General features: G+C 35.3%; 3 protein-coding genes across 3 annotated transcripts; all 3 read right to left on the minus strand.

Moving 5' to 3' along the window:
• Positions 1–2,698: 2,698 nt before the first annotated feature.
• LOC133878344 (peroxidase RIP1-like) lies at positions 2,699–4,771 on the minus strand. Its single transcript, XM_062316869.1, has 3 exons — positions 4,420–4,771; positions 3,904–4,098; positions 2,699–3,581 (listed from the first exon to the last, which is right to left on the minus strand). The coding sequence occupies exons 1-3, from the start codon at positions 4,630–4,632 to the stop codon at positions 3,021–3,023; spliced, it is 969 nt and encodes a 322-aa protein (XP_062172853.1). The 5' UTR covers positions 4,633–4,771; the 3' UTR covers positions 2,699–3,020.
• A 2,808-nt stretch (positions 4,772–7,579) lies between these two features.
• LOC133877327 (peroxidase RIP1-like) lies at positions 7,580–9,551 on the minus strand. Its single transcript, XM_062315585.1, has 3 exons — positions 9,287–9,551; positions 8,759–8,953; positions 7,580–8,434 (listed from the first exon to the last, which is right to left on the minus strand). The coding sequence occupies exons 1-3, from the start codon at positions 9,497–9,499 to the stop codon at positions 7,874–7,876; spliced, it is 969 nt and encodes a 322-aa protein (XP_062171569.1). The 5' UTR covers positions 9,500–9,551; the 3' UTR covers positions 7,580–7,873.
• Positions 9,552–10,970: 1,419 nt separating this feature from the next.
• On the minus strand, positions 10,971–12,951 carry LOC133877325 (peroxidase RIP1-like). Its single transcript, XM_062315583.1, has 3 exons — positions 12,671–12,951; positions 12,180–12,374; positions 10,971–11,849 (listed from the first exon to the last, which is right to left on the minus strand). The coding sequence occupies exons 1-3, from the start codon at positions 12,884–12,886 to the stop codon at positions 11,289–11,291; spliced, it is 972 nt and encodes a 323-aa protein (XP_062171567.1). The 5' UTR covers positions 12,887–12,951; the 3' UTR covers positions 10,971–11,288.
• Positions 12,952–18,575: the final 5,624 nt, after the last annotated feature.

The raw sequence follows: 18,575 nt of genomic DNA on the forward strand, positions 1-18,575 counted from the left end.
ATTAAACTGTCACCTTATTATATATTTTAATTAAACTGTCACCTATTATATATTTTGTTTCCTAATTACCATGCTTATTATATATATATATAAAAGCTTCTTTTTTTGTGTTCGATCAACGTGCATTGTATATCTTAATACGTTCATTCTTCAACTCTTCTGAAAAATTGTTTTAGTATCATGCTATATATATATATATATATATATATATATATATATAGGCAGCACATATACAGATGTCAAATAGCTAGCAGAGGCAATGCAGTCTCATAAATTTCTAGCTACCACTATTATTATTTAATTTCCTTCCACATGGCTATTATTACCTCAAGAGTCTATAATAATGGAATTGAAACTTGCACATTTAATTATTTTATATTTTTTCTAAAATTTTCAACAATTGATATTTTAATTAAAATAGGAATTCTAGATTGGAGATAAAAGTTGCCGTAATATGATGATAAATTACTATTTTTTTTCTCCCAAATTTAAGCTAATAAAAAGATTTAATTTAATAATCTAACTATTCTCGTGACAAAGTACGTTGAACCTATTGGTCGGGGATAATTTATACTTTTTATTTATTTCTTATTTCTTAAACTTGAGTGGCTGAGTCGTACGTTGTTTCAAGTTTCAATCAATTATATATAACCAAGAACCAAGTTTCACTAATATAATATAAAAATTCATTATATGATTATACTAATAAAATTATAAAAGCTTTATTTGAACTATTCTCCTTCATTTAAACCCCAAATTATATTGAGCCGCCCCTATCTTGTCCCATATAACCCATGTTACCCTAAACACTCACCAAGGAAAGTTCTGGTTCGTTGCATGCACTAACTTTTGCTCTAGTACTACTTGTGCTTCTTAATGTCAACTTTCAACAAAAAACTATCGTGATGCCTAAACAGATCTAAACTTATCCATTAATGGATCATGAAACACGTACGTTATCAGGAACACCCACATAAAACTTACATATTCAAGACCCGTTTGGGGTTTAAACGTGTGATTTGAAAACATTAGCTGCATGTATAGGAATTGAATTCATACCGGATGTACGTAGTAAACAATATGTAGCAAATTAAGTACGAATCAGGATTCTGTAATGGATGAGCTCCGGTTGATTTTCTATATATAGGTTTGGTCCCGCTCATCTCATACACACAAAACTTTATTTTCATAAGTTCGTGGAAGAATTTTAGCTTCTCTTTAACGGCCGACCGGCCACCTTAAGAGAAGACCGGCCAAGGCAAGGAAGACTTAATTACCTGCTGATAGTATTTTTGCTGCACATCGATCAAGATTTAACAAAATCAAGGACATTGATGACTTCTGAAAATATTTCTAAACCCTACAAATTATAATTATATGTTTATGTTCGAGTTTTACAGCATACATGTTTATTATAGAATTAACATATTACCCAATTAGCTAGCTAGATTGCTTGTTTCCAGCTTTTCATCATATATTTTCGTTGACATGACGATTCTTAAAAGAGATAGCTGATCTTGTTTTATGTATAGATCGAGTGATTGATTGTTTTAGTTGAAGAGAACAGCTGTACGTGGTGCATTTTTTTATCATTCTTCTGTCGGCCGGGAGAATCGACGATTCTTGAAAGAGAAAGCTGGTCTTGTTTTAGTTGAACGTGGTGCATTTTTTTATCATTCTTCTGTCGGCTGGGAGAATCGACGACTGGGGATTAAACTTTCAGTATTCGAGGCAATACAAATATTTTTTTTCTTTTTCTATTTTCCCCGGATGAATAAGAAACACATTATTTTTGCTATCGCTTTCTCGATCAGTAATCCAGGATATGGTCAAACACGATTTAAGATGACGAAGCGCCGGTAGCGGATCGGATAACGTACGTGATAAGAATAGAACAAAGCAACAACACCTTAATTATATTTTAAAAGCTTGAAATTGAAAGAAACAATTAAAATCTCAATAAAAAATACAAAATAAAACACTCATATATAATTGTCAGGAAAACAAACGATAAAATTTGCGTGATTGCACCTACGGCTATGTATGTGATCAACATGCAATAGGATCATTGAAATGTTTATTCCAAAGAAAAAAAAATTAGGTTGATAAGAAATAATAAATTTTATCATTTAATTAATATTCTAATATTTTCATTCTTGCATGACATGTGAGTTTGAACTTTTCCTCAATAGGTGGGACTCAATTAATACATATGTGAAATATTTAATTAAAATAAAAAATTATACTATCATATTATATATATCACGAGTTATCTTAAAAACTTAAACTAATAAAAATTGATGAATTTAATCATTTAATTAAACACAAAATGCCTGGTATATGTTTTGCAAGCAAAATGTATGACTTCACATATACCTAGCTAAATGTCCCATTCTCCCTTTGATTGATCTTGCATTTTTGGCGGTTTTGGTGATTAAAAAAATAATTAAAGTATCTTCTAACTTCATTTCCATTTCATTTAAAATGGACATGAACCATGCCATGGTCGAAAATAAATTTTAGAGCATCTAACATATGTTGTATATAGTGCCACATCATTTAAAAATTATAAATCTAATTTGGACTATAATCGAAATAGTTCTTCTCCATTTAACTCGAAATTGAGTGGAACCTGTTCTGTCAAAGCCTGACAAAGAATTATAAACACTGTTCATAGACCATAAAACCTAGAAGAAAGTAGAATCACAATAAATATTGTTGTTTCATTATTTTCTCAATACTAAACAATATAGTAGAATCAATACACTTAATTTGCTCTCTCATTAACAATGAACAAGTAGAACAAAACCTCACAAAAAGTCAGCGATGCCACAAGGGCGGCCGCCGGACTGAACAAATCACAACAGCAGCTCCAACCACAAGGAAAAGCATTAATTTGACTAGTTAAAATTACATCTTATTCACGTAGGACTTCACCAAATTAACAAATGAGACATGAGAAGGTTGAGCAACAAACTTCCAGTTCTCTTTTCATGGGAATTAATTAAGGAAGAGTACTTTTAGTTGACTTTCCTACAATTCAACCTAACTTCTCCTTGATTACCAGTAAGAGGTTTGATATTACCCATCTTGATAATGGAAGCAGCAAAGTCTCTGGCGAAATTATGGGGGTGGGTACTGTAGAGCTGCACCAGCTTATCGCTTTCACTACCTTTACCCTTGAAAAGCTCCTGGTCGGAATGGAGTAGACCCTTTGATTTTATCAAAGACCTAAAGTACACTGTATCAAATCTCTTCGTAGTTGCATCAAGCGGCTCTGTGTTGTTATCTCCCCCAGTTACAGGGCACTGTTGCTGCCTAGAGGCTGCAAAGGCAGGGTTAATATTGGTATCGTTATAGATCCTTCCTCGGAAGGCGATGCACCGAGCGAGTCCAATGGTGTGGCTGCCCGAGAGGGCAACAAGGTCTTTCAAGTTTAGTCCATGAGCTTGAAAGTTGGAGAGAAGCTGAGTGAAGTTCAATAACGGGGAAGGAATATCGTTATTTGCGTCATTCTTGCTTGCATTTCTTGCATCTCTTCTACCTAACAATACTTTGTAGTAGTAGGAAGAACCTCCCAACTAAAATACAAGCGCCAAAGTTAGTTAGATTTATATTAGGAAGTAATTATAATGTAAGTGAAAAGACGGAAAAACTTCACTCGATCCTCATGAATTGTCGTTGTTTTTGCAATTACTTTTATAAACTTCAAAAACTGTCAATTTAATGTATTTATCTTTAGGATTTAACGAAAAATATTAAAGGATGAGTGAAAATGAAATAAATTGAAAGATAGATACGCTAATTAAATTGAGAGATTTAAAGTTTAGGAAAGCAATCAAATGTGGGGAAAGCTTAGGGAAATTAAGTGAAGTTTCTTCGAAAAGATTTATTGACACTTACAATATCGACAGAGTCACGAGCTGCTACAGCCAAGATATCTGCGCATGAGACCACATTGCGACGGCAAGCTTTGTTAACAGCAGTTTTTATTTCATCAACCACATCAAAAGCCCTGAGTGAGTTTAAATTTGGTAAGGCCGTCTTCTCGCCAGTAAAGTTAGCTGTGTCATCTAGCAGAACTGATCCATCACAACCCTGTCATTCCAACCACGCATGCAAGAGCATTTCATAGATTAATTACTTACATGGCACGAAATCTTGAACACACACACACACATATAGTGTCTACTCTCTAGCCTTAGTGCTCTCACACACACACATATAGTGTCTACTCTCTAGCCTTAGTGCTCTCCTTATGTAAGCCTCGTGTCATCGATCTTTTGATGAGGTTTAGAGCATCTTATGTTGAACTTGATACCAACAATGTTTTATCAAACACTTACATTAGATATGTGCCTAAACAACAAATCTAATGGATTAAGAAACACGTTTGGAGAAGACCCAGATGAAACTTACATTGACAAAGCAGTCATGGAAATGGAGGCGTAGTAGTGATGCGCCGTTGCGTGGCTCACGAAAAATAGCGTTCTGCACAACTGATCTGATTGCAGGCAGTGCCTTAGGGCACACTTTGGCATAGAAATCAGGACTGAGTTTCGCACATGTTGGGCTCACAACAACAGCAAAAGCAACTATGAAACATACTACAAACGACTGAAAAGCAGCCATGCTTACTAGTTAAGTACTACTATATATAGCTCGATCAGGTTAATTTCTAATCAAAACTGCTGTGCAAACAAAGCTAAGAGCAATGAGTTTATATAGAGGACTATTGCACCATTCAGTTTGCCGTTCCCAGATATGAAAATTCTTCTGAAGGAAGGTTTTATTTAATTTGTTTAGACAGAGGTATTATTTTAGTCGAAGGCTAGCTAAGGAGAACTGAGACAAAAAGGATCCAGTCGGTAATGATATAAATAAAGAAAAGAAAATTCATCCGAATGGGTGCTTTTGAGATAAGGTCGACGACTTTTTATCCTATTTTCCTTTTATGATAATATTTTGGGTAAGTACCTTTTCTCCCATGAATTATCAATTTTTGCTCAAAGCCCCCACAAATTATCAACTCGACCAAAATAGAGCATTCAACTATCAAAGACAACTATTTTTTCCCCTTCCGTCAGTCAAATGGGTTAAAACAAACGGTCAACGGGTCACGTGACCGTCACATGCTGTTTTACCCTCATTTTCTTCCTATTTTGCTCCCTATGAACTACCACCATCTTTCAACATGCCCCCATAAACTACCACCATCTTCCAATATGCCCCCATGTAAAACGGCATGTGATGGTCAAGTGACCCGTTGACTGTTTGTTTTAACCTTCTGACGGAAGGGGGAAAAATAGTTGTGCTTGGTAGTTGAATACTTTATTTTGGCCGAGTTGGTAGTTTGTGGGGGCTTTGCGCAAAAGTTGGTAATTCATGGGAGAAAAAGGTAATTACCCCTAATATTTTCTCAAATAAATTTATGTGATCTACCAGTAGGAGAGAATAAAATATTGATCATGTGACGGTATTAATTATATAAGAAATATAAATTATTCAAATGCATGAAAACTTTAAATTAAAGCCTTTAATTTTAATCCTGGTTATCCACTTGAGGCGATCATTTTAATCTTGGTTATCCTTCCTGTCATGGGTTGACGACCAATGGAGTACTGTGCTATCTGTGGCTTCGCATGGTTTCTCTTCAAAAAAAAATAATAATAATAATTAAAATGTAATAGAAATAAAAGGTAATTCCATTTCAATATATATATATATATATATATATATATATATATATATATATATATATAACTTCCTATAATTTTTCCTGACATGCAGGAAAAAAATTATGATTGACCCAGTAAATTAAATCATTTTTCTCTTTTATTTTCCGGATTAATAAGAAACATATATACTCTTAATCTCTTCGATCCTAAGGCTATAATTGGCTATGTTTGTGTTCCTTGGTTGTAAATTAAAACCCACAGCCAGCTGAATGCATGCTTTTGGTTATGGTTGTGATTGTTTTTGATCGATCTGTTCTTCTTCACTTCTTTTGTTTGTGAACCGAGTCAGATCGATCTGATTATTTTTAATGATTTTGCTGAAGATCGATGAAACTGACCCGACCGTTAGGCAGTGGTTGTCGGTCGATATTAAAGTCCATAATATAAATGTGACAGCTAGCATTATCAAGTTGAACCAATCCAGTTAATCACTTGGAGGGTCAACTAAATAGGATATTCCCATTGTCATCACCGAATGGCATCGATACGCATGCAGCTCGCTCACATGTCCGCTGGCCTTATTCGCTTGCCCTTTCTTTCAAGTGATGCGCGCGCACATTATTATCATGCAAACGGATACATACAACCTTCATGGAGGAACATGATTTGAAAACATCAATAATAATAATAATAATAATAATAATAATAATAATAATAATAATAATAATAATAATAATAATAAGGGTTAAATATCTTATTAATACCTGAGTTTTAAACTTTATTAAATTTAATATTTGAGTTTTCATTTATTTTATAGGTGGTACCTGAGGTAGCAAAGGGTAAAAACCCGTTTGATACATATTTTACATTTTTCGTCCAATTATTAACAGCATGTCACGTGTCAACTGTTGAGATTAACACGTGGCATTATATAAAAAAAATTAAAAATAAAAATCTTTAAAAAATTATATAAAATAAAAAAAAATAATACAATTAAAAAAATAAAAAATTGAAAAAAAGAATAAAAAGAAAGCCACATCCTTGGCCACTATGAGGGTGGCCGCCCACCCCCATTTTGAATTCACGGTATTTAAAATGAGTGATGGATTCTCATATCTAAGTAATAATAACAACATGACTATAATAGTGTTGTGAAGAGCATTACAACTTTTACTATAAATCTTTTATAAACTGATGTGACAATTCATGTTCATTATGGCTTTTACTATAAGTCTCTTATAAACTGATGTGACAGTTTACATGACATTTACTACGTTAGCTACTAAACAATTAAATTTACTTGTTAAATAGTGTTGCTTATTTTTTTTACCCATGTTTTGCCACATGGCACGCATGTGAACTGTCACAGAGGTTGTAAGAAATTGTTAAAGTTGCAATGCCTCAAGCATTTTCCTAACAATAAGTAGCGCATCTAATACTATTAGATTCAATCTTCTGATATTAAATCACGAGTTATATTAAAAACTTAACCCGATAAGAATTAATGAATTTAATTATTTGATTATACACAAAATACCTAGTACATGTTTTACAAGCAAAATTTATAATTTCGCGTTTACCTAGCTAAATGTCTCATTCTCCCTTTGATTGATCTTGCATTTTTGGCAGTTTTAGTGATTAAAAAAAAAAACTTAAGGTATCTTCTAACTTCCTTTCCATTTCATTTAAAATAGATACGAACCATGTCATGATCCAGAATAAATTTTAGAGCATCAAACGTATACATAGTGCCATGTCATTTAAAAATTATAAATCTAATTTGGACTATGATTGAAATAGTTCTTCTCCATTTCACATGAAATTGAGTGGATCCTGTTCCGTCAAAGCCCGACAAAAAATTATAAACACTGTTCATAAACCATAAAACCTAACAGAAAGTATAATCATAATAAATACTGTTATTTCATTATTTTCTCAGTACATAACAATAAAGTAGAATAACATACACTTAATTTACTCTCTCATTAACACTGAAATAAGTAGAACAAAACCTCACAGAAAGTCAGCAACGCTACAAGGGCAGCGGTCGAACTGAACAAATCATAACAGCAGCTCTAACCATAGAGAAAAACATCAATTTGACCGGTTAACATTACAGGAGTTAACCAAATTAACAAATGAGACAACAAACTTCCAATTTTCTTTTCATGGGAATTAATTAAAGAAGAGTACTTCTAGTTGACTCTCCTACAATTCAACCTAACCTCTCCTTGCTTACCTGTGAGAGTTTTGATATTACCCATCTTGATCATGGAAGCAGCAAAGTCTTTGGCGAAATTAAGGTGGTGGGTACTGTAGAACTGCACCAGCTTATCACTTTCACTGCCATCACCCTTGAAAAGCTCTTGGTCGGAATGGAGGAGACCCTTTGATTTTAACAAAGACTTGAAGTACACAGTATCAAATCTCGTCGGAGTTGCATCAAGCGGCTCCGTGTTGTTATCTCCTCCAGTTACGGGGCAATGTTGTTGCATGGAGGCTGCAAAGGCAGGGTTAATGTTGGTATCATTATAGATCCTTGCCCGGAAGGCGATGCACCGAGTGAGTCCAATGGTGTGGCCACCTGAGAGGGCAACAAGGTCTTTCAAGTTTAGTCCATGAGCTTGGAAGCTAGAGAGAAGCTGAGTGAAGTTGAAAAACGGGGGAGGAAGATTGGTATTTGCGTCATTCCTGCTTGCATTTCTTGCATCTCTTCTACCTAACAATACTTTGTAGTAGTAGGAAGAACCTCCCAACTAAAATACAAGTGCCAAAATTAGTAAGATCTTAATTAGGAAGTAATTATATTGTATGTGAAAGTATGGGAAAACTTCACTCAATCCTCATGAATTATTGCTGTCTTTGCAATTACTTTCCTAAACTTTAAAAAACTCTCAATTTAATATATTATTTTTAAAATTTAACGAAAAAACTTAATGAATAGGTGAAATTGAAATAAATTGAAAGATTGATATACTAATTAAATTGAAAGTTTTTAAAGTTTAGAAAAGTAATCAAATGTGATAAAAGTTCAGAAAAAATAAGTGAAGTTTCTCTTAAAAATATTTATTGACACTCACAATAGCGACAGAGTCACGAGCTGCCACAGCCAAGATATCTGCGCATGAGACCACATTGTTACGACAAGCTTTGTTGACAGCAGTTTTTATTTCATCGACCACATCGAAAGCCCTAAGTGACTGGAAATTTGGAAAGGCCGTCTTCTCGCCAGTGAAGTTGGCGGTGTCATCTAGCAAAACTGATCCATCACAACCCTGTCATTCCAGCCATGCATGCATGAGCATTTCGTAGATTACTTATATGGCACGAAATTTTGAATCTCACGTGTATATATATATATATATATATATATATATATATATATATATATATATATATATACATATATATAGTGTCTACTCTCTAGCCCTAGTGCTCTCCTTATGTAAGCCTCGTGTCATCGATCTTTTGATGAGGTTCAGATCATCTTCTGTTGAACTTGATCGATCCCAACAAAGTTTTATCAAACACTTACAGTAGATACGTGCCTAAACAACATATGCAATGGATTAAGAAACACGTTTGGAAAAAACCCAGATGAAACTTACATTGACAAAGCAGTCATGGAAATGGAGGCGTAGTAGTGATGCGCCGTTGCGTGGCTCACGATTAATAGCGTTCTGAACAACTGATCTGATTGCAGACAGTGCGTCAGGGCACACTTTGGCATAGAAATCAGGACTGAGTTCCGCACATGTTGGGCTCACAGCAACAGCGAAAGCAACTATTAAACACCCTACAAACGACTGAAAAACAGCCATGCTTACTACTATACCTCGTTCAGGTTAATTTCTTATCAAAAGTACTAGTACTGCTGTGCGAACAAAGCTAAGAGCAATGAGTTTATATAGAGGACTATTGCACCATTCAGTTTGCCGTTCCCATGATTTTTCATAATATTTTAGTTGATAAGAAAATTCTTCTAAAGGAAAGTTTGATTTAATTTGTTTACACAGAGATATTATTTTAGTCGAAGGCTATAGGGAGGACTATATATATATATATATATATATATATATATATGTAACTTGCTCAGAAAGTCTGGCATGATCGTTGCAGTTTGTATATATAATATTTTTCTGACACGAAAAAAGATATCATTGACCCAGTAAATTAAATCATTTTTCTCTTTTATTTTGCGGATTAATAAGAAACATATTCTTAATCTCTTCGATCCAAAGGCTATAATTGGCCAAATATGTTTGTGTTCGTTGGTTGTAAATTGAGACCCACAGCTGAATGCATGCTTTTGGTTATGGTTGTGATTGTGTTTGTGCTTGATCTGTCCTTCTTCACTTCTTTTGTCTGTGATTATTTTTAATGATTTTTGCTGAAGATGAAAGTGACCCGATCGACCGTACGTTAAGCAATGGTTGTCTATATAAAAGCCAATAATGTGCATGACAGCATTATCAAGTTGAAGAAGTTTGGTAGGAACCAGTCCAGTTAATCACTTGGAGGTCAACTTAAGAGAATATTCCCATTGTCATCGCCGATACGCTCGCATGTCCACTGGCCTTATCGCTTGACCTTTCTTGCGAGTGATGCGCGCCCACGCACATTACTATCATGCAAACGGATACAGACAACCTCCATGCAGGAACATGATTTAAAAACATAAATAATAATAATAATAATAATAATCACCTACTCAAACCATCGCCAAGAGTTACATTTTCTAAAATGCATGATTTTAAAGGTTGAAGTTATTCTTTCCAATAGAAACAACATATGAGGCCTGCTTTTGTAGAGGTGTGGGCTTTCAGGGCCAGAGCCCATAAACCAATCTCTTTCATCCGTCAGTAGGGCCTTGAGCTAAGCTTGAGGCTCTGTGGAAGGACAATCTGGTTGTTCTTCATAAATTTTTTATGGGTTTTCTGTTGATTATTTTGTAGAAATTTTTTATATTGTGGGTGTAGGCTTTGTTTCTATTCCCATATTTTATTCCTAAATTTTGAGAATTTTCCAAATAATAAAGATATCTTCTAACTTCCTCTACATTTCATTTAAAATAGATATGAACCATGTCATGGTCCAGAACAAATTTTAAAGTATCTAACGTATGGCTAATGTATATAGTGCTACGTCATTTAAAAATTATAAATCTAATTTGGACAATGATCAAAGTAATTCTTCTCAATTTCACTTGAAATTGAGTGGATTTTGTTCCATCAAAGCCCGATAAAGAATTACAAATACTGTTCATAAACCATAAAACCTAGTAGAAAGATGTAGAATCACAATAAATACCGTTGTTTCATTGTTTTCTCAATACATAACAATATAGTAGACTCACACTTAATTTGCTCTCATTAACACTGAAATAAGTAGAACAAAACCTCACAGAAAGTCAGCGACGCCACAAGGTGGCGGCTGGTCTAAACAAATCACATACAACAGCAGCTCCAACCATAGAAAAAAACAATAATTTGACCGGTTAACATTACATCTTCATGTAGGACTTAACCAAATTAACAAATGAGACATGGAAATGTTGAACAACAAACTTCTAAATTTGTTTTCATGGGAATTAATTAAAGAAGAGTACTTCTAGTTGACTCTCCTACAATTCAATCTAACCTCTCCTTGCTTACCTGTGAGAGGTTTGATATTACCCATCTTGATCATAGAAGCACCAAAGTCTCTGGCAAAATAAAGGTTGTTGGTATTGTACAACCGCACCAGGTTATCGCTTTCACTGCCATCACCCTTGAAAAGCTCCTGGTCAGAATGGAGGAGACCCTTTGATTTCATCAAAGACCTAAAGTACACAGTATCAAATCTCGTTGGAGTTGCATCAAGCGACTCTGTGTTGTTATCTCCCCCAGTCACAGGGCACTGTTGCTGCATGGAGGCTGCAAAGGCAGGGTTAATATTGGTATCGTTATAGATCCTTGCCCGGAAGGCGACGCACTGAGAGAGTCCAATGGTGTGACCGCCCGAGAGGGCAACAAGGTCTTTCAAGTTTAGTCCATGAGCTTGGAAGTTAGAAAGAAGTTGAGTGAAGTTGAAAAACGGGGGAGGAAGATTGGTATTTGCGTCATTCCAGCTTGCATTTCTTGCATCTCTTCTACCTAACAATACTTTGTAGTAGTAGGAAGGACCTCCCAACTAAAATACACGCGCCAAAGTTAGTAAGATCTCAACTAGGAAGTAATTATATTGTACATGAAAAGATGGGACGAAAACTTCATTCAATCCTCATGAATTGTCATTGTCTTTGCAATTACTCGATCTCTTAAACTTAAAAAATTCTCAATTTAATGTATTCATCTTTATGATTTAACAGAAAATCGTAAGGGATGGGTAAAATTGAAATAAATTAAAAGATGGATATACTAATTAAATTGAGAGTTTTTAAGATTTAAAAAAATAATCAAATGTGATGAAAGTTTAGGGGAATGAAGTCAAGTTTTTCTAGAAAGACTTATTGACACTCACAATATTGACAGAGTCACGAGCTGCCACCGCCAAGATATCTGCGCATGAGACCACATTGCAACCGCAAGCTTTGTTGACAGCAGTTTTTATTTCATCAACCACATCAAAACCCCTGAGTGATTGGAAATTTGGAAAGGCTGTCTTCTCGCCAGTGAAGTTGGCAGTGTCATCTAGGAGAACTGATCCATCACAACCCTATCATTCCAACCATATGCATGCATGAGCATTTCATAGATTGCTTACATGGCACGAAATCTTGAATCTCACATATCTTTTATATATAAGTGTATAGTGTCTACTCTCTAGCCCTAGTGCTCTTCTTATGTAAGCCTCGTGTCATCGATCTTTTGATGAGGTTCAGAGCATCGATCTTATGTTGAACTTGATCGATCACAACAATGTTATATCAAACACTTACAGTAGATATGTGCCTAAACAACATATGTAATGGATTAAGAAACACGTTTGGAGTAAGCCCAGATGAAACTTACATTGACAAAGCAGTCATGGAAATGGAGGCGTAGTAGTGATGCGCCGATGCGTGGCTCACGAAAAATAGCCTTCTGCAAAACGTATCTGATTGTAGGCAGTGCCTTTGGGCACACTTTGGCATAGAAATCAGGACTGAGTTTCGCACATGTAATTGGGCTCACAACAACAGCAAAAGCAATTATCAAACACACTACAAACGACTGAAAAGCAGCCATTCTTACTACTATAGCTCGATCAGGTTAATTTCTATTCAAAACTGCTGTGCAAACAAAGCTAAGAGCGATGAGTTTATATAGAGGACCATTGCACCATTCAATTTGCCGTTCCCATCATTTTTCATAATATTTTAGTTAATATGAAAATTCTTCTAAAAAGGAAAGTTTGATTTAATTTGTTTACACAGAGGTATTATTTTAGTCGAAGGCTAGGGAGGACTATATATATATATGGCTGGCATGATCGGTGCGCACAGTTTGTATATATAATTTTATTTTTTCTGACAGGGAAAAAAAAATCATTGACCCAGTAAATTAAATCATTTTTCTCTTTTATTTTCCGGATTAATAAGAAACATACTCTTAATCCCTTCGATCCTAAGGCTATAATTGGCCAAATATGTTTGTGTCCGTTGGTTGTAAATCAAAACCCACGTACAGCTGAATGCATCCATGCTTATTGCTTGTGGTTATAGTTGTGATTGTGTTTGATCTGTTCTTCTTCACTTCTTTTGTTTGTGAACCGAGTCAGATCTGATTATTTTTAATGATTTTGCTGAAGATCGTTAAGCAATGGTTGTCGATATAAAAGTCAATAATGGGATATTCATCAACAACAACAACAAAAAAACAAAAAAAAAACAAAAAAAAAACAAAAAAAAAAAGGGGAAAGAAAGAAAAAGAAAAAGAAAAGAAAAATAAGACTTAATTGTATATTCCCATGCCATTGTCATTGGCTCATCACCGATACCACTACAAAAAAACAAGACATTGGCCACGTGGCCAATTAGCCTCGTGTCATAATGACTACAAGGCGAGATGTAACAGAAAAGATGGAAAAGCCAGTTGGACACGTGTATTTAGTACACGTGGCAATATTGCCACGTGGCCATGTCGCAACGTGTATTAATTACACGTGTCCAACTGGCCACGTGTAATTAATACACGTGTCCAACTGGACACATGTATAATAGCCACGTCGCCAACTAGCCACGTGTCAAATAAGACACGTGGCTAAAATATTCATATTTTTTTTAGTTTATTTAAAAATTACGATTTTTTTTTTTAAAAAAAAAAATTAAAATTAAAATTTTAGTCATGTAGTTTATTGGCCACGTGACACATAAACCACATGGCTAAAATATTCTTATTTTTTTAATTTTTATAATTTTTTTAAAATAGTTTTAAAATTTTAGCAACGTGCTTTATCACCACGTCCCCATTTGCATGTTTTGGGGGGAAGGGTCCCGCGCTTCTGTTTGTTTTAAACTTGTTTTGATTTCAATTTTTTAATTTTTTAATTTCTTTTTAAAAGTCGAATCTGTCGCCTTTTTCTGGCTATTCTATTTTTTTTTTTTCTCTTTTTTAGAAATCTCTCTATCTCTCGTCTCTCCTCAGTTTCCTCTTTTTTCTTATTTTTTTCAACTCTCTCGTCTCTCCCCGTTTTCTTCTTTTTTCCATCTCCCTGCTCCCACGTCTCTCCCTAGTTTTCATCTAAAAAATTTCTCACTTTGTTTGTATTTTTTTCTCAGCAGACGACGACTCACCCCCACCTGGAGAAGCTCGTTTTCGTCGTCGGTGACGGAGAATAGGCCAGTGGTTTATGGGTCCTTTTGATGGTGATTTTGGTCTTTTTGTTTCTCTTTTTTTTTTTGGTCCTTTTTGTTAGTCAACGAAGTAGTTGGTTTCTTTTGGTGTTTTCTGCTCGGCCAAATGGGTATTCTTGCCGGCCCTCGTTGGATCTCGACGACAAGTTGGACGAAGATTCGGCGCGGATCTCGCTGGATACACCGGCAGTCTCTCCAGATCTCGCCGGATACAACGATCGTTTCTCCAGATATCGCCGGATACACCGGCCGTTTCTCCGTATACCGTATACAATATTAGAAAGAAAAAAAAAAATGAAGAAGAAAAGAACATATTGATATTTGTTCTTTTCTGGTATTTAAAAAAAAAAAAAAAGGACTGATTTTGGTGACATGGGTAAGGAATAGGTGGCTAAAAATATATAATTTTTCATTTTTCTATTTTTATTTAAAAAATAAATTAGCCACTTGAGGATGGCACGTGGCTAAAAGTCAACTGGCTAAATAGCCACATATATAAAAGTACACGTTGCTAAATGTACATTTAGCAACAACCGGATTCACCACGCGGAACCCACTTAGCTAAGTGCACGTGGCTAGCAGTTAGCCACGTGGATGACCCTCATGCACGTGGCTAATTGCAAGTGACTAAAAAACAAGTTTTTTGTAGTGTACGCTGACATGTCCGCTGGCCTTATCGCTTGCCATTTCTTACGAGTGATGCGCGCGCACATTACTATCACGCAAACGGATACAGACAACCACCATGCAGGAACATGATTTAAAAAATAAAAACGTAAATAATAACAATAATAATCACAGCTTCTCAAACCATGTACAAGAGTTACAATTTTTAAAACACATGATTTTAAAGATCGAACTCTGAATTCAAAGACCGAACTGCAATTTTATTACTTAATTGTATTTTTAAAAATTATATTTTCATTAATTATATTTTTAAAATTACTATTTTTCTAAATCACACGTTTTAAAACTACTAAATCAAATGAACGCATCAAAATTCATTTGGAGAAGCACATGGCCAAAAAAAGAGATTGAAAACGCTCTACGTAAAGCTAGGTATGGGATTGGAATCTGCAACAATTTCTTGAGCATATTGTGAGAGAGTCCACATAAGACTTGTCTGTTCAAATAAATTTTGAACTGTCCACGTGAGTCTCTTTGCAAGTCCAATCTGGTTGTTCTTGATAAATTCTTTTGAGTTTTCTGTTGATTATTTTGTAGAAATTGTTGATATATATTGTCGGGGTAGGCTTTGTTTCTATTCCCAATAAATGTATTTTATTCCTAAATTTTGAGAATTTACGGCGAAAAGAAAGTGCTCGACAGAGACAGGAAAAAAATGTGAGGGGTGGGCCGGGGGAACAGAGTATCCCATTGAAATTCGAGGTGATTCAAAGGTGGTGCGGCCACCCTCGAGTTTTACTGTGGGTGGCCGTGGGCCGGCCATGTGCACCCAAAGCAATTCAATGTTTTAATTATTATTATTTTTAAAATGGTTGAAGAGTTAAAATAAAATAAAATAATTTATTGTCTTTTAAAAACGTTGTCTATTCCTTAAAGAATAGCTATTCCTCTTATATTTTTTTAGAGAAATGGATATTTCTCTTCATAAGAAAAGAGTTATTTCCATTAGAATAAATATTCCTAGAAATAGATCCCTACCAAATAAAAGAATTACTATCTCATTTGATAAATCATTCAATTTCAGAGGTCTATTCCACATATTAAACGGGGTTTTAGTCTTGTCCAAAAAGTCATAGGCTATGCCCCCCAAGCTGCCGTCGGGTCCGTTTTAGCCGAGGCAAGAACGTACAGGAAATGGGTGACATGTAAAAAACCAGTTCGGTTCCATCCATGAGCCTAGCTAAATCCTGCTTCTAAATTGTCACAATCATCAAAAGTGAAATGAGCCTTCCCGTCATGAATTTCCGCGGACACTTCTAAGACCAAAACAAAGGCTCAAAAGCTCTGACTTTGATCAATAAAGAAGAGCAACATGTCCTAAATAGGCGTGCAGTCCGTTCAGTACCGAACAAATGTGATGGCGAGTTCTAGTGCAAATTAAGACCAATTCTAGGTAGTCTTCGATCTAGTATAGATAACAACAGGATTTTGCATAATAGTGTAACGTAGGTTTGTTGGAAATAAAGATGTGGAACTACAGAAAATAAAAACTACATGGAAAATTACTAAACTCTTGGACAGTAAAGCGAATATTAATCTGTCTTTTAAACAAATATTGCCTCTCACTTAAACAGTAGGTTTTGCAAAAAGAAATACAACAATTCTGTCCTCAAGATACAATACCTATAAAAAACAATAATTGAATGGAAAACTAAAGATAAAATGCGGAAATAATAAAATTGAGACAAGAAAATTTTACTTGGTTCGGTCTATGACCTACATCCACAGGATAAAGCCCAAAAGACTATATTGTTGCTCTTATTCCTTGATTGATTTACAATACAAAATACTCCTATTTATAGGAGAATTGAGATAGGTAAGGATGGTAATATACAGTATAAAGGAAAGTATACCATCAAACCTAATTACAATCAACCCTATAAAGGAAAGTATCGTAATATAAGGTGTACAATATCAATATACTATATATTTCCTATAATATATTGATAGGAAATATATTATCTAACATCCCCCCTCAAACTCAAGGTGCAAGAATTCTAGAAGCTTGAGGTTGCAATAAATTCTTCTTATTCGTTTGGAGATGACAACGATCGACGGCAATCGATGGTGATGACTGGAGGAAGTTAGCAATGGTAGAGATGCGCCTTAATTATCAGTATGCCACTATGGGCCAAAATCAAAGCCAACTATAGGCTAGAATGGGCATGAGCTTTAAACAATACCACAAATGCCAAAAAAAAAAAAAAAAAAAAAAAAAAAAAAAAAAAATGGGCCAACTATGGGCTAAAAGGAAAGCCAACTATGGGCTGAAATGGGCATGGGTTTTAAACAATACCACAAATGCCAAAAAAGATGGGCCAACTATGGGCCAAAATAAGAGCTAACTATGGGCTGAAAGGAAAGCTAATTATGAGCTTAAATGGGCCTGGATTTTTAAACAATACCACCAAAAGCCAAAAAATGGGTATGGGTCAACAATGACAAAAATAATGAGCCAACAAAGGGCCAAAATAATTTGGGCAACTTGGCATCTTTTTAATTTTATTTTTTTTTCCAATTATCTTATCTTTTCTTTTCTGCTTCTTTTTCTCTTTTTTTTTTTGGCTGTCACCCTTACAATCTTTAGGGGTTGAGAGGTTCACTTGAATTTGAAACAAGGAAAATAAGGGCTTATGCCTAGCCTCCAGAGGAGACACTTGAAAGTTTGAAACCATGATATAGCATGGTATGGCATGGAGATCTGCAAAGTGCCCGAGGATTGGGCGGTGGCTGACAGCGCGGTCTTGTATGGTGGCGGATTGATAGAGGCAAGACGCACGGAGGTGGCTCTTGGGAGAGGAATTTGGGTGGTTTTTGGTGAGGTCTGGGCGGATTGGCAGACGGTGGATCTATGGTGGACGGTGGATGAATCGTTCCTTTCTACATCTTTTCAGATTTGGGGCTGCATCATTTGTCTTGGAATTTTTTTTTTCTTCTTCTCTGATATCAGAATCCCAACTGATAAGAAGAAGACCGGTAATTCTGGGACTGTGAAACACGAAATAAGATCCCCTCAAATTATAAAAGAATTTGAGATTCTCAAATGTTCTAATCCTGGCCCTCCATTAGATCCAAAGGATGAAAACTTGCCACAATTTTAAAATATGAAATTCAACCCATCCAACCAAACATACTCCTCATCCAAAACAAAAACCAAAAAAAAAAAAAAAAAGGATAAAAGAAAGTTTAACCAGCACTTGAGAAAGAAAATGGGTCGCCAAACCAGCGTTTGAGCGTGGGGAGCACAGAGAGTTTAACCAGTGCCTGGGCTTCCCCCGCCAGAGAATCAGTCGCCGAACCACATCAGCCCACGCCACTCCTAGGTGGAAGCCAAGCTCGGGCCGCCTGCATGCGCCGCAAGGGCGCAAGCCACGAGCATCTTCCTCTCCTGGGAC

The sequence above is a fragment of the Alnus glutinosa genome, chromosome 9 (genome assembly GCF_958979055.1).
Source record: "Alnus glutinosa chromosome 9, dhAlnGlut1.1, whole genome shotgun sequence".
Lineage (NCBI taxonomy): Eukaryota > Viridiplantae > Streptophyta > Magnoliopsida > Fagales > Betulaceae > Alnus > Alnus glutinosa.